Genomic DNA, 27,253 nt, shown 5'->3' on the forward strand with positions numbered 1-27,253 from the left:
TGTATCACATTTTCTTAATCTACTTGATGACTGGTGGGCATTTGGGCTGGTTCCATATTTTTGCAATTGTGAATTGTGCTGCCCTAAACATGCATATGCAGGTGTCTTTTTTGTGTAATGACTTCTTTTCCTCTGGGTAGATATCCAGAGGTGGGATTGCTGGATCTTCTTTAAGGAATCTGCACACTGTTTTCCATAGTGGTTGTACTAGTTTACATTTTTACCAACAGTGTAAAAGTGGAACTATGAGGAAGTTTCTCAGAAATGGTAGGTGAGTAGAAAACAGGAGGCCAAGGACCAAACATGAATTAAAAAGAGGGGTGGAAGTGGCCAATAAGCACATGAAAAAATTGCTCAATATCATCAGACATCAGAGAAATTAAATTAAAACCACTGTAAGATACTGCTACATATCCACTAAGATGGCTACAATTTAAAAGATTGATAATACCAGTCAATGTGGATGTATCAGTCCATTCTCACACTGCTATAAAGATACTACCCGTGACTGGGTAACTTACAAAGGAAAGAGGTTTAATTTACTCACAGTTCTGCATGGCTGGGGAGGCCTCAGGAAACATAATCATGGCGGAAGGGGAAGAGGCATGCCTTACATGGCAGTAAGTGAGAGACAGCGAGTAAGAGCAGGGAAAATTGCCTTATAAAACCATCAGATCTCATGAGAACTCAGTCACTATCACAGGAACAGCATGATCCCATGATCCCATCACCTCCCACCTGGTGCCTCCCTCGACATGTGACGATTATGAGGATTACAGTCTGAGATGAGGTTTGGGTGGGGTCACAAAGCCAAACCATATTAGTAGAGCAACTGCAATTCTCATATGTTGTTAGCAGAAATGTAAAATGATACAACTACTTTGGAAAAACAGTTTTGCATTTTCTTATAAAGTTAAATGTATACTTACCATAGGTATTTACCCTTGATCAGCGAAAACATGGGTCCACACACACACTTGTGTGTGAATGTTCATAGCAGTTTTTTCCATAATAGCCAAAAACTGGAAACAATTCAAATGCCCATCCCAAGGTAAATGAAAAAGAAATTGTGGTTTTCCATTTAATAGAATACTACTGTGCAATAACAATTGCATGAATTTTTATACATAAAATAATATGCTTGATTCTCAAAAAATTATACTGAGCAAAAGAAATCAGTTATTGTGTAATTCACAAGTGTATGAAATTTAAGAGGCCGAACTAATTTATAGAAAGCAGATTGGTGATTTATTGGAGCCAAAAGTGAAAGAAAACTGAAATGGGCATAAGAAAACATTTTGAGGTGTTGAACATATGCTATGATCATGATACTGATCATAGAAAATATTCCGTGCTTATGATACTGATTACACAGGTGTGTATAATTTTCAAGATTCATAGAACTATATATTTAAAATATGTACAGATTATTGTATGTAAATTTCACGTAAATGAAATTGAGTAAGTAAAAAAATACTTTTACAAAACAAGGCAGGCAATCCTAGGAGGGTGACACATAGACAACTGGGATAGATGAGCAGCAAAAGACATAAAATATTACAAGGACATCAAGGTACTGACTTGGAGACCAAATGAATCCTTGGGACCCTTCCAGCTGCTGTAGATGACTTTTTTCCCCAGAGCTTCCCATATAGACAGCTGCCCTACCCAGTTTGCCTTAAAGGCACTCAGCATCTTCTCTTAGTTTATCAGTTCCCTCAAGAACTTGGCATTTCTTCATTGCTTCCCATCACATAAAGCCAGGATCTGCTCATCCACTTGTTTTTGTAAATAAAGTTTTATTGAAACACAGCCACACTCCCTTGGTTCTGCATTGTCTGTGACTACTTTCATACTACAATAACAGATTTGAGTATTTGCAACAGGACTGTGTGACCTGTAAAGCCTAAAATAATTAATATCTGGCCCTTGACAGAAAAATTAGCTGATTCTTCACATAAAGCCACACTTATCTCCTTAGCTCTCAAGCTCTCCCATTCTCTTGCCTACCTCTCTTACCCTTCTTCACATTGTATTTATACTTCCTATTTAAATTTATTCCCTACTCCTGCCTTATTTGGTTCTATATCTAATTACAAGGATTGCCTTCTTGCCTCTATCAGTCCTTGCTAATTCTTCTTTCATGTTGGTATTTAGTCTGTTCCCATAACTTAAAAGGACTTCCTTCTCTTTTGTCTTTCCAATTCCTATACCTAACTGAATTTCTGTTTCTTCCTTAAAGTTATCTCTTTGCCCCTGCTCTATGTGAACAAATCTTGAATGAATTCATGTCTTGCCGTTAAGTTGTTGGTTACTCTCTAGTTGGGTTGCTTTTACCGACAGCTAGATCAGAAGCTGGTTGAGGGAATATTTCTTCTCTTAATGCTTCTATAGCTTCCTTTCCCACTCCTAGCTCCAATGTTTTGGGGCAGTGTGTCAAATGTCTTTAATCTGTCCATGTCTTTCCATCTCCCATCCCACAGTCCTAGGTCATTATCTCCTGCTTGGACTATTGCAGTATTATCTTAATTGGCCTCTCTGCTCCATTCTTACCCCTCTCGTCTCTGTTCTCACAGCACTTAGTATGATATTTTTAAAAAGTAAATCATGTTTTACTCTACTCCTTAAAATGCTTCCATGACTTCCCTTTGCACTTACAAGAATCTGACCCTTGCTTATCCTGCCACCTCCACCTTCTGCCTCTTCCCTTACTCATTGTGCTTTACCCAACCAAGTCCTTTCCTAGCCCACAGCCTTTGTGGTGGTGGCTCCTTTTCCCAAAATCCTCTTCCTCCAGCTGTTTCTATGGCTTCCTATCCTTCACTGTCCCCACACCTCTCTAAAGTCTGGTGCTTCCCCTGAAAAAGAAGTACCTTATATCAAGTAACCTTATTTTTCTCTTTCTAGGGACCTGGCACAGTTGAAAACTTTTCTATGATTATGTATGTTTTAATGGTTTATTGTATGTCTCCTTATACCAGTTAATAACCACCATGAGGACAGAGATCTTTTCTATCTTGTTTGCTAGCATATCCCCAGCACCTAGCATGGGATCTGACTCATCGAAGACAATAAGCTATTGTTGAATGAATCAACAAGTGAAAACATAGTAGGCAAATAATAAATAACCAGTATTTTCTCTTGTGTTTCCATGAAATTTTTTAAATCCTAATGGAGTTCTTTCTTTACCTAATTTTTGCAGGTACTTCTATTGTGACTGTAAAAGCTTTTGCTCCTGACTCAGTTCAGGACAGCCTGAAATATTCAATTTTTAGTGGAAATGAAGATGGCGTTCTTTCCCTGTGCTCTGAGTCAGGTAATCCTTCTCTACCCTATAATAGCTTTATTTTCTACTCCGTTTGATGTTATTTCTGCAAAATTGGCAAAGTAGAAATTGTTAGAGCTAAATAATTTAAAAAGCAAGCAAGAAAGAATTTTTTAGGCTAGCCTCTGAAAAATTATGAGAAATCAAGGACTATTTGTTTATATTCTCTAAGAATTATATTCTTAATATTTCCAAATTAGACAGTGTCTATCCTGCCCTTCAAACTTTTGAAGATAAATTAGCTTCCACTTACAATTTACTCATCTATTTGGGAAAATTGGAGATAAAGTAGTGAGATCATTGACACTGAGTCCGAATTCAAAATAAGAACACGTCTAGCTGTAAGGAATCTTCATCAGAGATTCTTGTAATTTGCTACTGAATGTCAACAACACAACCAAAAAAGAACAGCTGCGAAGGTTTCTATACAGTGGTAAAGAAATTACTTCCAAACACAGCATGTAATAAATTTAGCTTCAGTAAGACCATTACTGTTTTAAATGAATACCAACTGATTATTTCAAACGTACTTTTTTTCACTAACGACTCTGTAGTAGATACACATCTACTGCTTTGTTGTCAAACTTCAAGAAGAATGTTTCTAATAATGTCTATGTTGCCATACAACTGCCTTATTTAATCTATACTACATGCACCTGGGAAGAATTGAGAAAGGGTAATTCCTTAGGTAAATGTCCTGTCATCCAGGGTGGTGTTATGACTTTTTGGTCCACACAGCCTTTGGTCAGCAACCTTTCTGAGGTAGCCTGCTAGAAGTCTTCATCTCTTCATCCCGTTGTTGCATTAAAGGGTGGTGTAGAAAGCCTGTTCACAAAAGGGCCATTTGTGAACATCACCAAGTCTTAATTTTCTTGCAGTCCAGGTGTCTGAGGGTTCTGGGAAAGCAGCCGAGATTAAAATGCTTAGGAAGAAAGAAGAGTAACAGAGCTGGCATATTTTCCCAGGCTATCCAGATCCTCTGCCACCACACTCCTAACATGGCCCAGACCTGGTCTTATTTCTTCTATAGTCCATCATTAAAATGCAGATAAAATCTTCCTAGAGTTAGTCCAAAGAGGTCATTCACAGGAACATCTTTATTTTTTGATTAAATAACTTGTATACATTGAGTTTTAAAATTTGACTGTGAAATATCTGCCAGATGGTATGTTGAAATGTATAAGACTGTTTAATGGACAATAGTAAAATAAAAACCCATATACATGCCACCCATCTCTGGAAACAGACATTTCGGTAGTCCTCCCTTATCCTTAGTTTCTCTTTCTCCAGGCTCAGCTACCTGTGGTCAACCATGGCCCAAAAATATTAAATGGGAAGCTCTAGAAATAAACAATTCATATGTTTTAAATTTCTCACTATTCTGAGTAGTTTGATGAAATCTCACATCATCCTACTCCGTCCTACCCAGAAGTAAATCCTCCTTTTGTCCAGGGTCTCCACACTGTACATGCTCCCTGTCTATTAGTCAGTAGCTGTCTCAATTCTCAGTTCCACAGTCACATATTGCAGTACTTATATTCATGTCACTCTTATGGAACTTAATAATGGCCCCAAAGCACAAGCGTAGTATTCTGGCAATTTGGATATGCCAAAGAGAAGTGGTAAAGTGTTTTTTGATTTTTTTTTTTTGGAAGTGAAAGATGAAAGTTCTCAATTTAATAAGAAAAGATAAAAGATTGTATGCTGAGGTTGCTAAGATCTACAGTAAGAATGAATAGTCTACTTGTGAAATTTTGAAGAAAGAAAAAAAAATTGTGCTAGTTTTGTGATAGCACCTCACGATGCAAAAGTCATGGCCACAGTGCATGGTAAATGCTTAGTTAAGAATGGAAAAGGCATTAAATTTGGGGGTGGAAGACCTGAATGGAAAAACGTGTTCAATTTGACAGTAACATGTTGCACCAGAAAGCATTGAGCCCTCTATGAAGGCTTCAGCAAGGAATCCCCAGAAATGAGTGACCCTAAGCCACTTACTGCAAATAAGAGATGGTTACCGATTTGGAAATAGGTTTGGACTGAAAAATACAAAAACTACTGGAGAGGCTGCATCTGCCAACAAAGAAGGTGCTGCCGCATTTCTGAAAATGTTGAATAAGGAGAAAGGAAACCATCTAAAGCCAATCTCGAATTGCCATAAAACTAGGTTTTTGGGGAAGAAGATGCCCAATGGAACCTACATGCATAAAAGTACAAAGGAAGCACCAGGGCATAAAACATGGACAGATGAACTCTGGTACTATGTGGCAACACTGCAGGCATACGATAAAATCAAGTGTAGCATACAAAGTGAAGAACCCACATGGTCTCTAAAACAAAAAATTATCTGCCCATGTTGTGGCATCATGATCAGAAGGTGTGTGTGATGGCCATTTTGTTTAGGGAATGAGTCCTCCAGTGCTTCATCCCAGAAGTTAAAAAAAAAATACTTGGATGAGGAAAGGTCAAAGTTCTGTTAATATTAGACAATGCGCCTGGCCATCCTGCTATGAAAATGAAAATGTTGAGGTTGTATTTTTACCTCCAAATAAAACCTCATTGCTTCAGCCCCTTGAGCAGGCATCATCTGGTTTGTCAGGGTCACACACCTGCCTGGTATTTGATCAGCCATTAATTGATGCAGACCATAATCTGGATGTAATGTAATGCTGGAAATCATTCACTGTTGCTGACGCAGTAACGTTCATCAAAGCTGCAATGCATGAATTAAAACCAGAAACTGTAATGCCTGCTGGAAGAACTTCTAGAGTGAAGTCATGAATGATTTTAATGGCTTCCTGGGGATTGATGGAAAAGTTAGGAAAATAATTCACACAGCAAGACAAGTTGGTGGAGAAAGGTTTGCCAACATGCTTGATGAAGAAGTAGAAGAACATATTGAAAGCCATTGAGAAATGTTAATAAATGAGGAAGAACTTTTTGAGTCATCTGCAGAGAAAGGGAAGACAAGAAACTAAAGCAGAACCAACAATGTAGACATTACTGCAATTTTCTCAAGTGTTTCAAATCACACAGATATGAAAAGACAAAATTATAGAATACAATCCTCAGATAAAGTGCAGCATTGAAGTCACCCATAGGATCATAGGATTATAACTTCTGTACCAACACTTTGATTAAAAACTGACAATTTCTTTTTTTTTTTTCTGAGACAAAGTCTTGCTCTGTTGCCCAGGCTGGAGTGCAGTGGCATGATCTTGATTCACTGCAACCTCCACCTCCTGGGTTCAAGCGATTCTCCTGCCTCAGCTTCCCAAGTAGCTGGGACTACAGGCGTGCGCCACCATGCCCAGATAATATTTTGTAATTTTAGTAGAGACAGGATTTCACTGTTAGCCAGATGATGTCGATCTCCTGTCCTCGTGATCCACCCACTTCGGCCTCCCAAAGTTCTGGGATTACAGGCGTGAGCCACCACACCTGGCCAAAAACTGACAAGCTTTTACTACAAGGATTTCCAAAAGGTTTTGGCGAAAGAAAAAAAAAAAAAACCAACCAACCTGCAACTCTCAAGTACTCCCAACCATCAGCGTCATCTGTTCCTGACATCCAACCTTCCAACCATCGACATCATTGTGATCCAGGACCACTTGAAGCAGATGATGATCCTCCTCCTGACATACCATCAGAAGTTCAGTAGTAGCCTACTGCTACGTCACAGTCATTCACCTCACTTTACCTTATCATGTAGGCATTTTGTCATCTCATATCATCACGAGAAGAAGAAGGATGAATACAGTACGATACGATATTTTGCAAGAGAGACCACATTCACGTAACTTTTATTACAGTATAATTGTTCAATTTTATTATTAGTCATTGTTGTTCATCTCTTACTGTGCCTAATTTAGAAATTAAACTTCATTGTAGGTATGCATATATAGAAAAAAGCATAGTACATATAGAGTTTGGTACCATCCACAGTTTCAAACATTCACTGGGGGGTCTTAGAATATATCCACCACAGGGAAGGGGGAACTACTGTACTAGAATTTTCAAATTTTCAAAAGTTTCTGTGTGCCCCTTCCTTTTTATCTCTTTTTTCATTTCTTTTTTTTGCTTGTTTGTTTTTGTTTTTGTTGTTGTTCAGAAATGTGTGTACATTGCGGAATATCTAAACTGAGCCAATTAGCACACACATCACTTCATGTCTCTCTTTTTTTGTCCCAGAGATAATTAGTAACTTGAATTTGTATTGATCACTGGCTTCTTTTTTTCTCATAAACAAAGACAGATTCTCACTATGTTGCCCAAGCTGGCCCCAAACTCCTGAACTCAAGCAATCTCCTTGCCTTGGCCTCCTGAAGTTCTGGGATTATAGGCATGAGCCACTGCACCCAACTGATCACTGACATTTTTGGTTATAACTTTTCCACTGCATTTGAATTTCTAAATAATATGTCATTTACTTTTACCTTGACTTAAGTATGATAATAGAATCATGATATGTACTCTTCTATGACTTTATTCCTTTGCTTGACATTTTTACTATAACTTACAGTGCATAAACCATTACATGTTAAAGAGAAATAGCAAAGAATGAAATGTACAGGCTTGCATGTTTCTTGTTAGATTTCCCCTAAGTATATTATACTTTTTCTCGCTATGGTAAATGAAAAAAAATTGCTTTTCCTGACAATGCTGGTGTATGTATTTGAAACTGACTTTTGTCTTTTGATTTTTTTTGTCTAGCAAATTTGCAAACTAGAGATTGACATTTTTCTGTATATTTGACACATAAAATCATATCTGAAAATGACCACTTTCCTGTCTGAAGTTATATAGTTATTTCTCTTATTTCAGTGGCTAGCCTAGTTATTTTAATATATATGAAGTCCAACATTAATCAATATTCTCTTCCTGAGTAATACAAGAGATTTGCAATTATTGATCTCCAAGTGCTCCTGTTTCAGTTTACATGCTTTTGTGACCACAATTTTGATTCTTTCAAATTAGGCATTAGTAGTATTTTTCAGCTGATTTAGCTGCATCCTTGCTGATGTCTCTGCTAACCATTCTTTCTTACATCTCAGCCTTTCTTCTATTATTTTTTTTTTTTCTGCTTGAACTATCTCCTTTAGTGAGGGTTTATATAGTAAGCTCTCTCAGATTTAGGTAGTCAAAAAATGTAGTTATTTAATCCATGCTTTTAAAATACTTTTGCTCATCTTGTAATTCTAGATTCACAGTTATTTTCTCTCATCATAGTAAGATATTATTCTACTGGCTTCTGGCATCCCATTGTTGCATTAAGAAGCCAGCTGTTGATCTAAACGCCATTCATTTGTATCTTTTCTTGGAACTCCAATTACACAAATGTTGGGCTATGTGACTCTCTCCTACATCTCTTTTTTATATTTTTCATCTGTCTTTCTCTTCATTCTGGGGAATTGTATTTTTCATTTCCAAAAGTTCTGTTGAGTTCTTTTTCAACTCTTCTTTGCTTTTGAAAAATAGCCTCTTGTTCCTTGCTCTTATTTCCAAGGGTTTTTAATGTATTTAAACATATATAATAATTCTGTGTCCAACAATTCCTGCATCTGAAGTCTTTGATTGTTGGGTTCTGTTGTCTATGGGTTGCTTTCTGTCATTTATGGTGCCTTATTTCTCTATGATTTTAGTGCCTGTAGACTATGAGCTACTCATTATCCTTGAAAGCTCTTTGACGATTCTTTGAAGCCTTGGTTGAATTTATGCCCGTGAAAGAGGAATTGCTTTCTTTTCTGCAATTCACCTGGAGAATCATCAGGGAGAAGCTAGTTTAAATTTAATTTCTAAGAGTTTTAAATATGTATAACTGTGATAGTGTAGCTACCATAAATTCAGGCTTAAACTAATACATAAGGTTTTTTTTCTCCCTTTCAATCAACACCAAGGTTAAAAAAAGGAGTCAAGTTTCTGGTGTTTTTTTGGCCAATACCTTTTGGAAGAACATTGTAATTAGAAGTTGTAGTCTCTTTCTTTTTAACTCGTCACTGTTGCTGCAGATTGTAATCCTTCTGTGATCATATGGGTGACTTTGATGGTGCATTCCATCTGAGGATTGTATTCATGATTTTGTTCTTTAATATCTACACAATTTGAAACACTTCAGCAAATTTCAGTTATGTTCACATTGCTAATTCTGCTTCAGTTTCAGTTTTGTTTCTTTTCTTTTTTTTTTTTTCCAATAATGGCCACTGATTTAGAATATATGTAGCCTTTAGGTGTCCAGCTTTCTGCTGGTTTTTCCTATTAGCCTCTTCACCTTTTGTGAGTTCTCACCTTATTTTCCACACTCCATGCAACTATCAGAAATGAATAGTAAGATAGAAGGTTGTGGTAGAAATCTTTGAAACAAAACTGAGCTGTTATTACTTGCTAACCTCTCAGGATCCCTGTCTTCATTTCTGTTTTGTCCTCTGTGGAATTCTTAACAACTGTACCAACTCAATATTGCATTGTAATACATACACATACATATCTATGCATATATGTGTATTATATATATAATTTATCATGCATTTTAGTTGTTTTTATCATGAAGATTGGTTAAGTGTATAGTTTACTATACTGCTGTCAAGAAAGCTTTTTTAAAACTTTAATTGTGATATTAAATGCATCTTTTATGCTACCTTTGACAAATTACCATTAAAATTGTATCTAATTGTATAGGTTTTCTGAATGTATGTATTTTAAACATACACCACTTAAAATGTGACACTAATACGTATAATAAATCAATAATATTTATCTCTAAGATTATAGTAACAAGAATAAAAGTGTGAGAAAACCATTTTATTAGTAATTCGTTTAATAAGTTGTCATTAGACAGATCTCTGATGAGAACTGTGTTTTCTGTCAATTTGTGCCAGTTTACCCTCTGTTCCATAGTCACAAACCAAATTGACTCTGTATTTAAACTTCATGCCACTTTAGCGTAAAAACATGTATTTCTCACTCTCTAAACCAGCGGCAATTTTAGAGCTTGACTAAGGTTTTGTATGTAAATAACAGAGGAATAGCATTCATTTTAGTATTTATTAGAGTGGCGCAAAACAAAACTGATCAAACTTTCAATGTTTCAAAGACATTGTTTAAGTAGGAGAGGGTTTGAAAGCTACTGAATAACATAAATATCACATTCTGCTTTGGTTTGCACAAATGCATGTACACAGTATATAGTTGATGAAAATAACCTGATTATGTTATCAAGCATGTAGCATTTGATGAATCTTAATCTCATTTGGATGTGTATTTCATAACTCTGCCAAAAGCTATACAATGTATACAATGTATGTATTAGAAGAAAAATGTTACTACAGTTTTTTTCTCAAGTTATTACATAAGTGGCACATCAGCGTATAAGCAAGAACATGAAGTTAGCATTTGTGAGGCTTCTTACTCTAAGGAAGGTGTTAGTTTCCGCTTATACCATTAGACAGAGCCCAGTAGTACTTTCATCTCACTGATGACAGTACATGCTTGATGCCTTTGCGAAAACTACACATGTATTATCCAAGGAAAAATGTGAATCTAGTAGATGAGCCAGCCTTGAATCATCCCACAGACTGGTTATTGTCTTTTCTACTTGCACGACTTTCACAGCATATGCCAGTTATTACCCGAAAAATAAAAACCATGCAAGGAAAGCATTAGAACCGTCGATCCATTCCAAGTGCAAAATTCCAATTATCAAAGCCTAAACACAAGCCTTTTATTAAAAATCTACTTTGATCTGCACTATAATTGGCACACTTTCTCCTCAGTGACATGGGCAGTTTAGTGTTGCATTTCTATTCTATTTTTCCTTTACAAACAGTAACAGAACATGATAGCCAGGCAAGTGCTCTGTTTGGTGGAGACAAGAGATCTGGGTGAGAGCTGTGGACCCACCTGAGACTCGGGCTCCGGTAACATTTTGGAGTGTGAGAATTTGCCTTTGTTTCAGGGAGGTTTCTGAAGCCCACCTAGTTTCATCACCAGCATATCAAAGGCATCTTTATTATTCCCCAGCTGCCCAAAGTTAGAGCTACTCTAAATTTTCTGCCAGGGGTGTTGGTCACGACAGACTGTGGTTTGTGAAGTAATTTGGTTCTAGTACTAAACTGGCAACTAAATTTGATGTCAAAAAAATGATACTGAGTTTATGAAATTTTAAATTTGGTAGTATAGTGAGTTAATATATAATATATTGGTTTTATTCCTAACAGAATATAGACTACAAAATCTCCCCCAAAGCACCCAATAACAAAGATAGAATATCTGAACAGGATATGCCTCCCACTAGAATTCAAGTAGGTACCAGATGACCTAAAGCTTCTTGGACTATGTTATCTGGGGAAGCTGATTCAGATAGAGCAATAAAAACTGCAGCTCCCAGGCCATAGTTCTGGGAACAGTACAGATTCTTCCACCAGAGGATCGAACTTGTAGTCGTTTATGGCTGTTAAATGTTCTCTTTCTAAATTCAGAGTTCACAGAGATATTAAATCCATATGTGATGATGAGGCGCAGGCAAACATGGGTAGTACATCATGGAATCTACCTGTCACTACAAAGAGACATTCCAAATATGCATCATGTCACTTGCTCCTCACAGCCACTCTGCGAAGTCATTGTTAACATCCCATTTTACAGAAAAGGAGACTCAGCTTTACATCAACCACATAACTTATCCAGGTCACAGAGTTAGGAGGTGGTAGAGCCAGGTAATTGACCTAAATTAAATTTCTAGGCCTGGGATTTATGCCTGGTTTCAGGTTTCTCTAACTCCAAATTAGTGTTCATTCAGCAACTCTCTATCTGATAGACTTACTGACAGTGAAAGCCAAGTAAATAAAAATAATACATTGAGTCAGAAATTTTGTTGTAAAGTCGAGGAAAAAACAGTAAAAACTAGATAAGGAAATTATGTTAAAGGACTAAGTTTCTTAATTTGCCAGGGGTGGGGGAAACTAGAGCATGGCATCACCCTCAAAAATCTGCTTCCCTAACCTGGATCTGCCTTTTATATGAGGGCATAAAAGTATTACTGTGCGCCTTCTGGAGGCCAGACCCTGAGCTAGACATTGGAGAGATGATGGTGCATAAGAGATGGTGTATGGAGCTTATAAACAAGAGGAGTAACAGGACAGAGACAGGTGAAGGTGAACAAAGTGATGATGCAGCTGCTGGAAAATGCAGAGGCTTTGTAGGAGACTTTTGGGAAGCGGATGGTACAGGGATGGTGATGTGGAAAAATCCCTGAGGAAGGATAGCTGTGGGAGCCATTCCAGGCTGATGGGACCGTATGCATGATGACTCTTTAATAAGTATTCAAGGAGCAGATGCAGATTATGATCATGGAAGGGTTTCATGCAGAACAATGACAGTGTCTTTTATTATTAAATTCAGAATGAAAACTGGATTGGGGAAGAGACCAGTTTTGTGGCTAATGCAGGGGACAAGGTGGGAAGTGCTGGTGGCTTGAAGGAGGGCAGCAGTAGTGAGACTGGAGTGAAGATATATTTGCAAGACAGACTTACCAGACATGGCCAGGGGGGAAATATGGAGAGAGATAGCTCCCAGGTCTTGGTATCTCCTGGTTTCTTTCCCTCTACATATTTGAACCTGCAAACAGCTGCAAGATCCCAAATCTTTTCACAATGACCCTGGTTGGTGGGGAAAGGAGGCCCGCCAGTGGGAGGCTTTTGCGGGACAGGTGAGCTGTGAGCACATGAGGCAAAGATGCTTTAGGTCACTTTGAGAATAACTATGGCCAGCTGCTATGGCTCACGCCTGTAATCTGAGCACTTTCAGAGGCCAAGGCAGGTGAATCACGAGGTCAGGAGTTTGAGACCAGACTGGCCAACATGGTGAAACCCTGTTTTTACTAAAAATACAAAAAATTAGCTGGGCGTGGTGGTGGGTGCCTGTAACTCCAACTATTTGGGAGGCTGAGGCAGGAGAATCGCTTGAACCCGGGAGGCGGAGGTTGCAGTGAGCCGAGATCTTGCCACTGCACTCCAGCCTGGGTGACAGTGAGAGACTCTGTCTCAAAAATAAATAAAAAAATACAAATAAAAGAATAACTACAACATCATTTTCTCTTTTTTTCCTCCTTGGTAATAAAAATAGGACAACTCACTGTGAAAGAACCCAAGTTTCTTGATTTTGAAGTCAGAAATGAGGTACAACTCATCGTTTTAGCTGAAAGTAGCGGGCATAGAGCCTATTGCAAAGTAGCAGTCTTGATACAGGATGAGAATGATAATTCACCATGCTTTGAACAAAGTGTTTACCAAGCATCAGTGTCTGAAGGCGAATTCTACAATGCTCGTGTCATACAGGTAACAGAAACATATTTGTGTGTGTGTGCATGAGAGGGAGAGAGAGAACGAGAGAGAGACAGAGAGAGAGAGAGAATTATTACAAATCAATATACATCAAAATTTCTAAGCCCTGTGGTCCAACAGTCTTTCCAGGGCATGTACATTTTATAGATGGGGTGAAACCTTAGGTTAAAGAAAATCTGATATTCTTGCACTGTCTCTTCCTCTTTATTTATTCAGTGCTCAGTTACTGACATCTGCTTTCTCTGGGAGCACTGTTGAGCACTAGAAATATGCATTTATTAATACAATAGAAGTATGCATTTCGTGTAATGAGTGAAGAGAGGAGACACAGCCTCCTCCTGGAGGAAAAGTGTAAGATTTCACAGAATAATGATATTTACACTAAATCTTCAAGGATGAACAGGCATGTGGATGGATCTGCTTTCAGGACTAGCCCCATCTCAGGAAAAGGTCCCAGGTCCTGGAGAAGCATCCATTCACAGGGCAGTTTCATGCTGTAAAACCCACCCATCCTTGATACTTTCTCCACCTGCTTCAGGACAAGTGTTTGTTTCAGCTTTCCCTTCACTACTGAATTGAAGTTTTGTAGTCAGGAAGCTGGGCATTAGGAGCTCTCCAAGCTCCTATGACTGCAAAGGAAATCAGTGTAAATCCAACTTCCAGGCAAAGTTAACCACAGCGATGGCCATTCCCTTTGGCCTCTGGAATGTCATAGCTGTGGCCAGCACTTCATGCTTATTACACCGCTTTTTCTTTGGGCTAGGTGGGGTAAGGCGTTTACATGGCATGCTAGCATATTTTCTGGACAAAACCTGCAACAGCTCTTTACTGTGCAGTAAAGAGCTCATTATATAAAAAGACCCCGCAGTGGCTCACAACTGTAATCCCAGCACTTTGGGAGGCCGGGGCAGGTGGATCACCTGAGGTCAGGAGTTCGAGACCAGTCTGACCAACATGGTGAAATGCCATCTCTACTAAAAATACAAAAACTAGCCTGGTGTGGTGGCGGGCACCTGTAGCTACTTGGGAGGCTGAGGCAGGAGAATTGCTTGAACCTGGAAGGCAGAGGTTGCAGTGAGCTGAGATTGTGCCACTGCACCCCAGCCTGGGCAATAAGAGCAAAACTCAGTCTCAAAAAAAAAAAAAAAAGCCTTTCTTTTACTTCAATTCCAGTTTCTGATGCACATATCCCTGCTGTTGGTGAAAACAAGACCAATAGAGTCTCAGCTGCCTTGGAGTTTTAGCTCTGTACCCCTACACCCCATCCAGGATATCTGGAATCCCCTAGGCTATGACTGCAGATGTATTTTGTATTATAGCAGCCTGATTGCTCTAGTCACCATCCTGTTCCGGATGTGCTGTGTCTTTACCCTGGTTTCAGCCATGACTGAGATGTTTCAGAAGAAAGTGAGGACATTCACTTTTCCAGTCTTTATCATCCCTGCCCAGTGAGGCTGATCAGTGGGGATGGCAGATGCCTCCAATGCCACCTTGTCACAAGAGGATCCCCACACTGGGGCCCTGCAGCGTTCCACTTCTCTGTCCCACATGCTATCTGGGATGGAGCTAAATTGTTCAGTGTGAAATAAGTGAAGGCAAAGACCCATATAAAGCCCAGGTACACTGAATGAGAGAGAGCCTGACCCACCAGTGCTTCAGACTATGGCAGACTTGTAGAAGGCCGAGTCAGGGACAGATAGAATGAACTTTGTTCTTTCCATTTTTCAATCATTGAGTTCCCAGGAAGCTAGCACTACCATTCCGCTGTGTCTTGTTCAGAAAATTAGAAACGGAGGAGGCTCTGGAGCTCATACCAATTGTGGTGGTTGCTTCCGGGTTTTTGCCCCCACACTGCTCCATGCCCTCCTTTGGTTACAGCCCTACAAAATTCCTTTGAGGGTCTGACCCTCTGTCGATGCAGTCCTGGTGGGGTTGTCATCAAGATATTGACCTGCCTCCCACTCCCACCCTGCCAAAGGTGTTGTGAACTGCCTCACCTCTCTCAGTCACACAGACGTTCTCTCCCTGAAATTTGAATCTTGGGTGAAGGGACAAAATTATACCTCAGAAACATGTACCATGTCTACTGAGAGCTATTTGGAAATTCTCTGGATGAAGAATTTCTCCGTCACTCAGTTTATCATAAAGTTAAATGTAAGCTTCAGTTGTTTGTTGGTATTTCATTTAATCATTGATTTTAAAATATGTTTGACAAGTTGTGATTCTTTCTTAATGCATGTCTCTGAAAAACAGACTGAACCCATATTGCAGAATAAAGCTTGTCTAATGAAACAGTCGGTTCCTCACAGGTTTTTGCTACCGACCTGGACAGCGGTTTGAATGGCCTAATTGAGTATTCTATTCTCTCTGGCAACCAAGAAGAAGCATTCCAGATTGATGCGCTAAGTGGTGTGATAACAACAAAAGCGATTCTAGATTACGAGCTCACCAGCTCCTACAGGTTGGTCCAGGGTTCAGATCCATTGGCTCCATTTATTCTGCCTGCTTGCTGACAACATTGCTGTTTTGTCTATAACTTCCTGTTATGTAAGCTTAGTTGTAAATGTGTTATCCCTTTGATCCAACTTGTTGATATTCTCTTTGATCTACTCTTTTTGATATTAAGAATAGTCTTAGCAATTATTTGTATTTGGGAAAAGTGATTTAAATAGCACAACTTTAAGGTCCCTTCTAGTTCTAAGATTTTATGAATTTGTGATGCTATTAAGCACTAAATGGGGGACACTAAAAAGATAATGTTTGTGAAATGCCTAATGAACTAGAGAACCCTCTGCAGGTGTCTGTTGTTATTGTTTTTTAAAAATGGTGAAGACTGAGGGATACCTTGCTTTTTGATTTTTTATTCTTGCATGTGAAAGTACAACACTGTCTTCAAGGTCTTGTTGCAGTTCTTTGATCTAATAGAAATGATCTTATTAAAAGCATACATTTAACATTAAAACTCTGTACCCCTAGAGTCTAAGATATGCCAGCCTTATACAGAATTCAGCAAAGGGAAGAATAATATTCTTTTAGTTTTCTTGATGTTCAAAAAAATCACTGCTACAAAAGACTAGACTTGTACAGAGAGATAGTGATGGCATCACAATTTGTGGAAGCAAAAGGCTTTTTTTTTTTTTTTTTCCCCCTTTTCTGAGACAGAGTCTTACTCTGTCACCCAGGCTGGAGTGTAGTGGCACAATCTCAGTTCACTGCAGCCTCCGTCTCCTGGGTTCAAGTAATTCTCCTGCCTCAGCCTCCCAAGTAGCTGGGATTACAGCCGCCTGCCACCATGCACGGTTAATTTTTGATTTTTAGTAGAGATGGGGTTCCGCCATATTGGCCAGGCTGGTCTCAAACTCCTGACCTCAAGTGATCCACCCATTTGGCCTCCCAAAGTGCTGGGGTTACAGGCATGAGCCACTGCACCCGGCCATCAAAAGACTCTTAAGAATTCTAAAATATCCATGAGTGGGGACTGCTTAAAGATTTAGCAAAACCCTGGAATAGAATACCATGAAGCTGATTTTACAAAAGAAAGAGGCATAACTCTGTGTGCCAATGAGGATGGAGCTCTAGGATATGTGACTAAGTGAAGGCAGTAACGAGACCCATTACAGTGCTTATCTAGCATTGCCTGTTTGAGTAAAAGCACACCTGCATATTTGGAATGCTTCTGGAAGAAAATATAAGAAACTGTTCATTTTATTTGTCTCTGGAGAAACGGTCAGGCAGCCTGTGGTCCAAGAGAGGCTTAGCTCTCTTACTGAACATTTTAGTATGCTTTAGATAGATGTTTCATTTTTGTGTTTTTCCAAAAGGCTTTGCCCATGCTGTATTCTATTTAATCCTCGCAAGCACCTCATGAGGATGTTAAGGTGGGCATTTTCTTATTTGCTGATAAGACAACAGAAATACAGTGGCTTGCTCAGAGTCATAGGATAATTTGAGGATCAAACTTGAACTTGCACTTAAGTATTCTGCTTCTAAGTCACACTCTTTCCACTGTAGAGCTGCAGAGCAGACGTCCTATTTAAGGAAAACACAGGTACAGTATACCAAAGACAGTGAGTGTCAGTATGCTTCTATGCCAGACTACTTCTATGTTTTATGAAAAAATTATAATGTGTGCATGTGGTTGAACAATGAGAGCTGATTAAACAGGAATATCTTACTGGATATATTGGATTAATTACCCTCTGGAAAACCTCCCAACGCTAAAAATGTAAATGTTTAGCTCCTTGTTAACTGTTTAGTTTTTTAATATACTTCAAAAGTATTTTAAAAGTTTAAGACTTTATCCTGTATTAACTATTATAAATTTTAAAATAATATTTTAGCATAATAGTTATTGGTACTTGTTGTTTAAATATATTAAAACATATTCCCTGCTATTCTGTTTCTATAGTAATTGTTTAAGCATGAAACTTTTTCTCCTCTTCCATGGATGACTGCAGATAAATCTCAATCTAGTTGAGTGATTACAAATTCAGGAATTATTAAAGGTCTGCTATGTTCTAGGAACTAAGCATTTTCTGATGTTAAGGACTTTCTGTTACAGTGTTCTTACTCAATGGAGCCTAATTAACAATTAAGTCTAATTTCTTTCAACTTTTTCCTATTTGCGTCATGGTTTCTATGTTTACAACATTAAATTGGTCCCAGTATTAAAAAGTGACTCTCTCCCGTTCCCATGAAGAATTTAATTCTAGGCTTGAAGAAGCAAGAACAGAGAGAAGTTGAACCCCCTACACATTGCCACAGAAAGATACATACAGGTGACCCCCACCCCCCGCCCCGCCCCAACCCCCTACACACGTTCTTTCTCTCTCCAGCATCACCAAGGCAAGGAATTATCTTAAACCTCTTGCCTCCCTGGGCTCTCCCCACACCCACTCACAACCCCTGGTGTGGTGTGGCTTCTGTCCTTTAGTGCTTTTCTTGATATTTAAGGCAATAAGAAATAAAGGAGGATTTTTCCCTAGTCTGCTACACCTTTAGTGAATATTTTGAAAACAGTCTCATTTAGCTTTCAGCTTTTTACTTTTGAAGTATTGCTATTTTGTCTCATTGAGGAAAGTATCCCAATTCCAGCCCTTTGTTTTAAAATATAAAACATTTCCTCAAAAAAAAAAAAAAAAATAGAGCTACCATACAATCCAGCATTCCTGATCCTAGGTATATACTCACCAAAGAGAAATCACTCTGTGGACAATTTATTGCGGTAATATTCACAATAGCCAAGATTTGGAAGCAGCCTAAGTGTACATTTATCCAGGTGAATGGGTAAAGAAAATGGGATACATATACACAACGGAGTATTATTTAGCCATGAAAAAAAGAAGAATGAGATCCAGTCATTTGCAACAACATGGATGGAACTGGAAGTCATTATGTTAAGTGAAATACAAACATCACATATTCTCACTTATTTGTGGGAGCTAAAAATTACAACAAATGAACTCAAGCAGATAGGGAGTAGAAGGATGGTTTCCAGAAGCTGGGACGGGTCGGGGAGGATTGAGGGGAAGTGGGGATGGCTAAAGGGTACAAAATATAGTTGGAATGAATGAATAAGACCCAGAATTTGCTGGTACAAAAAGGTAACTACAGTCAAAACTTTAATTATACATTTAAAAATAACAAAAAGAGTATAACTAAAAATAACTAAAACATTTGGATTGTTTCTAACACAAAGGATAAATGCTTGAGGTGATGGATACCCCTTCTTACTCTGATGTAATTATTACACATTGCAAGCCTGTATCAAAATATCTCATGTAACCCATAAATGTATATACCTACTATGTACCCACAAAAACTAAAAATTGAAAAAGAAAAGATTTCCTATTATATCCTTCAGTCTCCAAGACTTGGGCAGTTTAACCTTTAATTAGTGATGCATTTTAAAAAAAATAATAGTAATAAATTAAAACACAAAATGGAAAAAGGGAGATAGTGTTAGTCATGATTCTACTAAATATGAATGTATTAAATAATTTTTAGTTTTCATATTAAGCCACACAGAAGAAAATTCAGTGGAAAATTTGATGACAAATTATAAAATCAGTGTTAATTCCTGTCTGATGTTTATGAATATATAAAAAGCTATTTATCAAGCACGAAGCTGGGGACACAAAGACAAATGTAACAGCCCTTTTTCTCAAGGAGCTTGAAAATTGAGTCCTGGCCGGGCGCAGTGGCTCACGCCTGTAATCCCAGCACTTTGGGAGGCTGAGGCGGGTGTATCACTTGAGGTCAGGTGTTTGAGACCAGCCTGGCCAACATGGCAAAACCCTGCCTCTACTAAAAGTTCAAAAATTAGCCAGGCAAGGTGGCTGGCGCCTGTAATCCCAGCTACCTGGGAGGCTGAGGCAGGAGAATCGCTTGAACCCATAAGGTGGAGATTGCAGTAAGCCAAGATCCCACCACTGCACTCCAGCCTGGGCAACAAGAGTGAGACTTCGTCTCGAAAAAAGAAGACAAGAAAAAGAAAATCAAGTCCTAGTAAAATATATGGCAGAAGGCACATTAATAATCACAATAGTTGCCATTTATGGAACTCCTGCTTCACATTCATTATCTAATTGAATTCTTGTAATAGACATGATTTGTAAAATAAAGAAATGGGAACTCAGAGAGGTAAAGTGGTTTGGCCAAGAATCCGAAGCTAGTACATGGTAGAACATGATTCTAGCCGATGTGAATGATTGCAGGGCTTATTTTATGATGTGAATGAATCTTAAAAGTATATGCATGTACATTTACAAAATAAATAAATATTCAAGGCAAGCAGTTATTTTCAGGAGCAATGCTAAACTCAGTGTATTCTCCATTGAATGCTCATTATGACTGTGGGAGAAAGCAATTTTACAGGCAACGCAGGAAATGGAATGGGATGTTAATTACCTTTTTCAAAATACACAATTCATGAAAAGCAAAGCTGGGAATGGAATCCCAGTCTATTGATGCCCTGAGAAAAAGAGAATACAAAGGATTTGGGGCCAAAGGCACGAAGAGAGACATAGGTATGTGAAAGTGTTTTGTATGTTTGGAAGTAGCAAGTAGTACAGCACACCAAAGAAGTAACTAAGTGTAGGGTAATAAAAGGGGCAGCAGGCAAGTTTTGAAAGACTTTTGGTGTCTCCTAATGGAAACTATACATTATTCTGTGAACTACATACAACTATAAGCAGTTGAACGAATGTTCGTATCTTTATTTCTAAAGACACCTTGTAATGGATGCACTGCAAGAGAGAGAGAACTAGCTTAGGCCAACAAGCTGAGCTAGACTGCAGCAATGAAAAGTCTGTTACGTGGATGGTGCAGTGGGGACAGAAGGAAGGTACATACTAAAATGTTGATTTGAATATGGAATCCATAGGAACCTGACCACCAATTGAATTTATTGAGCAAGAAAAGAGATAGAATGGTTCTGAAATTTCTGCTTAGGAAAGACAGGGAGAAGAATAGATGGAGATTATGATTTTTTATTCTGGGTATTTGAGGTGGAAGGACCAATACAAGGACAAAAGTGAAGATACCCTTTAGGCAATTGAAAATAATAATCTGTAGCTCAGGGTAGGGGTCTTCACTCAAGATGTAGATTTGAGATTCATCCAGGAAAAATGTGTAAAATGAATTACCTAGGGAGAATATGTAAAATGAGAATTGAGGAGTGGTGACTTATCACCACCTCAGGATTCAGCAGATAAATAGGAACTGCAAAATATATTTAGGGTGTAGAAAGATCTAGTAAAAGATAATATCATGGAGACCAAGGGGAGAGGTTGGGCTGAATGAAAGGCGAAGGCTTCAAAATATGTTTGCATTAGAATCTCTTAAAGTGACAGTCATCTCTCAGTATCCATGGGATATTGGTTGTGGGACTCTCCACTATGTCCCTCCCACTCCCCCATACAAAAATCCATGGATGCTCATATTTCTTGTATAAAATGGCATAGTATTTGCATATTACTTATGCAATTCTCTCATAGAGTTTATTTTTATTTATTTATTTTTAGTTTTTTATTTTCAAATTTTATTTTAGATACAGGAGATACATGTGCAGGTTTGTTACATAGGTGTATTGCACCATGTAGTGAGCACAGTATTCAATAGGTAGTTTTTCAACCCATGCCCCCTCCTTCTCTCCCCTCAGCAGTTCACAGTGTCCACTATTCCCATGTTTATGTCCATGTTTGCTCAACGTTTAGCTTCCATTTGTAAGTGAGAACATGAGCTATTTTGGTTTTTTGCTTTTGTGTTAATTTGTTTAGGATTATAGCCTCCAGCTCTATCCATGTTTCTACAAAAGACATGATTTCATTCTTTTTATAGCTGCATAGATCACACTTTCCTTATTCAATCCACCATTAATAGGCACCTAGGTTGAGTCCATCTTTTTTGCTATTGTGAATAGCATGGTGATGAACATATAAATGCATGTATCTTTTTGCTATAATGATCTACCTTCCTCTGGGAATATACCCAGCAGTAGAATTGCTGGGTCCAATGGTACTTTGTAGTAAGTTCTTAGAGAAATTGCCAAACTGCTTTCCAAAGTGGCTGAACTATTTTACATTCCCAACAATGTATTAATGCTCCCTTTTCTTCACAACCTCACCAGCATCTGTTGTTTTCTGACTTTTTAATAATAGCCATTCTGACTGGTATCTCATTGTGTTTTGATTTGTATTTCTCTGATGATTAGTGATCATGAGCATTTTTTATGTTTGTTGGCTGCTTGTATGTCTTTCTTGAAAAGTGTCTGTTCATGTCCTTTGCCCATTTTTTAACGGGATTGTTTGGTTTTTGCTTTTTGATTTAAGTTCCTTGTAGATTCTGGATATTAGACCTTTGCCAGATGCATAGTTAGTGAATATTTTCTCTCATTTTGTAGGTTGATTATTTCTTTTATCGTGCAGAAGCTCTTTAGCTTAATTAGATCCCATTTGTCAATTTTTGTTTTTTGTTACAATTGCTTTTGAGGACTCAGCCAAAAATTTCTTGCCAGGGCCAGTTTCAAGAAGCGTCTTTTTTAAGTTTTCTTCTAGGATTTCTATGCTTGAGGTCTTATATTTAATCTTCAATTCATCTTCAGTCAATTTTTGTATATGGTAAAAGGTAAGGATCTAGTTTCATTCTTCTGCATCTGGTTAGCTGGTTGTCCCAGCACCATTTATTGAATAGGGAGTGCTTTCCTCATTGCTGGTTTTTGCTGGCTTTGTCAAAGATTGAATGGTTGTAGGTGTGTGACTCTATTTCTAAGTTTTCTATTCTGTTCCATCAGTCTGTGTGTTTGTGTTTATACCAGTACCATGCTATTTTGATTACTGTAACCTTATTGTATTGCTTGAAGTCAGGTAATATGATGCCTCTGGCTTTCTTCTTTTTGCTTAGGATTGAGCGTGTTTAGGCAGAAAAGAAGTATTCAATAGATGCCTAAAGATTAGAGATTTTGATCTAAGCATATTTTCTTAATTTGATTTTTTATTATTATGAAAGTAATATATACATTTTTTAAAAAATCAAATAGTGTGTAAAGTATAGATGAAAGTCAGCAACCACTGCTTCACCTCTCCCAAGGCTAAAACCCTCCAGACGCAGACACTATTAACTGATTTTCTCTGATACTATAAATACAAGTATGTAATAATTTACAACTTTAAACATTATCTCTTAACTTCCTGTTATAATAGATATAGGTATAAAATCCTTATTTTCTCACACTCCAACTCTTTCTATATTGATATCACTGTTTTTCATTTAATCAGTAGTGTTTATATTATATGAATATATTCATGTTTACTTCATAGTCAGATCATATTATATGATTTTATTTCCTTTTATCACTACTCCTCAAGCCCCCAGAGTTTCTTTCTTGATTGCCCAATTGGCTATATCTATGCACTTAATTCCTTGTAAATATCCCATAAGCTTTGTTATCTGCATCTAATTTTTCCTCTAACTGCCTTTCATCAAATATTCTATCAAGCCCTCTTTTTTCATGAAGACCTGGTTCCTACTTCTTTATGCCCTCTCCATCTAGCGTGAACAGTTTGGGTTAATACACCTATTGCAAGGCTGAGATCCCATAACTTTGGTTTATAGCTCTCCTAGGTCAGGCCAGCACTTCCAGATCCCATGTCTTTCTTTTCCAATAGGTTTGCAGGAAAAGGTGCCAGAGAAGTAAATTATCTGAGCCCTTGCATGTCTGAAAATGTCTTTATTCTACTCTTTCATGTAATATATGCAGTGGGCAATAGAGAAGTTGAAAGTATCTTTTAGAATTTTGAAGGCATTGCTCTGTTATTCTCTGAAACTCAGTGTTGCTATTAAGAAGTCTGGTGCCATTCTAATTCTTTTTTTTTTGAGACGGAGTCTTGCTCTGTCACTCAGGCTGGAGTAGTGTGATCTTGGCTCCCTGCAACCCCTGCCTCCTGGGTTCAAGCAATTCTCCTGCCTCAGCCTCCCGAGTAGCTGGGACTACAGGCGCCCACTACCATTTAGTAGAGATGGGGGTTTCAACATATTGGCCAGACTGGTCTCGAACTCCTGACCTTGTGATCTGCCCGCCTTGGCCTCCCAAAGTGCTGGGAATAAAGGCATGAGCCACCGTGCCTGGCTGCCATTCTGATTCTTTTACTTTGTGTAAATTTTTCCTTCTCTCTAGAAATTTATAGGTTATACTTATCATCCGTAATACTTTAAAATATGATTACATATTTTGATGTGGGTTTCTCCTTGTACTGTGTATTCAGTGTTCTCTTTTAATAAAAAGGCATTTCTTTTAATTTTCTTGTACTATTTCATTGAAAATGTCCTCCCCATTTTTTAGTTTTGGTTTGTTGTTTTGCCGTTTCATTTTCCTGAATCCTATTCAATTAGGTATTGAATCGCCTAGATGGATTCTTTGTTAGTTATATTTTATTTTCTACTTCCCATTTCTTGTTTGTGTGTGGGTTTAGTTTTTGTTGTTTTATTTCGGGAAGATATTTCCTGAGTTTTAATCTTCTAAAATTTTTTATTTTCTAATTAAAAATTGAGAAGCTATTATATATTTGTTTTTACTACTAAAAGCTCTTATTTGATGTTTGACTTTTAAAATAATATCCAATTCTTATTTTATGCACATGTTGTCTTCTGATATCTCTCCAAGGTATTAATTAGAATTGTTTTAAATTTTATTTTGTTCCTTTCAATATCTGTTTCCACTGTTTTCTTTTTTTCTCTTTGTCTATATTGAGCTTTCTTTTTCATGCTGAAGGCTTTCTGAAAATAAGTGTTGATTCTTAGATATAAGTGAGGCAATGTCAAAGTCATTAGAACATCTGAGTGAGCTAGAGGGATTTGATTAGCATACTTCACTTTCAAATGAACCACACGGGAAGTTGACTACTTTTCAGGATGACATACAAATGGCGGTATATGGAGTTCACTTTTCTTTGGGAGGGGACTTTCAGTTCTCCAGAGAAGGTCTTTCAATATTACTAACTCCAAGTATGAACCAAAGGCATTCTTTGGCTGAGAATGAAGAATAATGGGCAAGAGGGACATGAGTACCCTGTATTTAAACCAACATAAATCATCTTCCTGTTTAAATAATCTGAATTTAAAATATTCTTCCTATTAACCAAATACCTCACTGCAATTTTTGCCATGTATTGAGTCTCTCCTTGGTGACTTGAGAGCAACTCTGCTCCTCACGTATCTTTATGCTCCTCTGAATGCATTTTAAAAGACTTTGGAAGAGTGGTTTTAGGTCCACAGCAAAATTGAGAGAAGGTGCAGAGATTTCCTATATATCCCTGCCCACACACATGCACAGCTTCCCTCATTATCAAAATCCCCACCAGAGTGGTGCACTTGTTACATTTGATGAAGCTACATTGACACATCATTATCACTCAAATTCACAGTTTTCAGTGGGATCCACTCTTGGTGCTGTACATTCTGAGTGGATTTTAATCTCTGATTTCCTTTGGCCCACTCATCTGCAACTGCTCTTCAATCTGCTTGCATCTTCCAGAAATTGTTGATATTTCTCATTCATTTCACCCACTAATACCTTTCCTCATTTGTTTAGCTTTATGGACTTAAACCTTATTTTTTTTCTTTTTTATTATACTTTAAGTTCTAGGGTGCATGTGCACAATGTGCAGGATTGTTACCTATGTATACATATGCCATGTTGGTTTGCTGCACCCATTAACTCGTCATTTACATTAGGTGTATCTCCTAATGCTATCCCCCCCAGCCCCCCACCCCACAACAGGCCCTGGTGTGTGATGCTCCCCTTCCTGTGTCCAAGTGTTCTCATTGTTCAATTCCCACCTATGAGTGGGAAAATGCGGTGTTTGGTTTTCTGTTCTTGTGATAGTTTGCTGAGAATGATGGTTTCCAGCTGCATCCATGTCCCCACAAAGGACATGAACTCATCATTTTTTATGGCTGCATAGTATTCCTTGGTGTATATGTGCCACATTTTCTTAATCCAGTCTGTCATTGATGGACATTTGGGTTGGTTCCAAGTCTTTGCTATTGTGAATAGTGCCACAATAAACATACGTGCTCATGTGTCTTTATAGCAGCATGATTTATAATCCTTTGGGTATATACTCAGTAATGGGATGGATGAATCAAATGGTATTTCTAGTCCTAGACCCTTGAGGAATCGCCACACTGTCTTCCACAATGGCTGAACTAGTTTACAGTCCCACCAACAGTGTAAAAGTGTTCCTATTTGTCCACATCCTCTCCAGCACCTGTTGTTTCCTGACTTTTTAATGATCGCCGTTCTAACTGGTGTGAGATGGTACCTCATTGTGGTTTTGATTTGCATTTCTCTGATGGCGAGTGATGATGAGCATTTTTTCATGTATCTGTTGGCTGCATAAATGTCTTCTTTTGAGAAGTGTCTGTTCATATCCTTTGCTCACTTTGTGATGGGGCTATTTGTTTTTTTCTTGTAAATTTGTTTGAGTTCTTTGTAGTTTCTGGATATTATCCCTTTGTCAGATGGGCAGATTGCAAAAATGTTCTCCCATTCTGTAGGTTGCCTGTTCACTCTGATGGTAGTTTCTTTTGCTGTGCAGAAGCTCTTTAGTTTAATTAGATCCCATTTGTCAACTTTGGCTTTTCTTGCCATTGCTTTTGGTCTTTTAGACATGAAGTCCTTGCCCATGCCTGTGTCCTAAATGGTATTGCCTAGGTTTTCTTCTAGGGTTTTTATGGTCTTAGGTCTAACATTTAACTCTTTAATCCATCTTGAATTAATTTTTGTATAAGGTGTAAGGAAGGGATCCAGTTTCAACTTTCTACTTATGGCTAGCTAGTTTTCCCAGTACCATTTATTAAATAGGGAATCCTTTCCCCATTTCTTGTTTTTGTCAGGTTTGTCAAAGATCAGAGGGTTGTAGATGTCTGGTATTATTTCTGAGGGCTCTGTTTTGTTCCATTGGCCTATATCTCTGTTTTGGTACCACTACCATGCTGTTTTGGTACCACTACCATGCTGTTTTGGTTACTGTAGCCTTGTAGTATAGTTTGAAGTCAGGTAGCATGATGCCTCCAGCTTTGTTCTTTTAGCTTA

At 38.0% G+C, this 27,253-nt stretch overlaps 1 protein-coding gene across 1 annotated transcript in view; it reads left to right on the top strand.

Moving 5' to 3' along the window:
- Window positions 1–27,253, top strand: part of DCHS2 (dachsous cadherin-related 2) — a 168,224-nt gene that overhangs the window by 125,187 nt on the left and 15,784 nt on the right. Inside the window, 3 exon segments of the mRNA XM_011959767.1 lie at window positions 3,203–3,316; window positions 13,442–13,653; window positions 15,969–16,120. Coding sequence (XP_011815157.1) covers window positions 3,203–3,316; window positions 13,442–13,653; window positions 15,969–16,120 — 478 coding nt within the window.

Source organism: Colobus angolensis, unplaced genomic scaffold (assembly GCF_000951035.1).
Source record: "Colobus angolensis palliatus isolate OR3802 unplaced genomic scaffold, Cang.pa_1.0 Scaffold5, whole genome shotgun sequence".
Taxonomy (NCBI): domain Eukaryota; kingdom Metazoa; phylum Chordata; class Mammalia; order Primates; family Cercopithecidae; genus Colobus; species Colobus angolensis.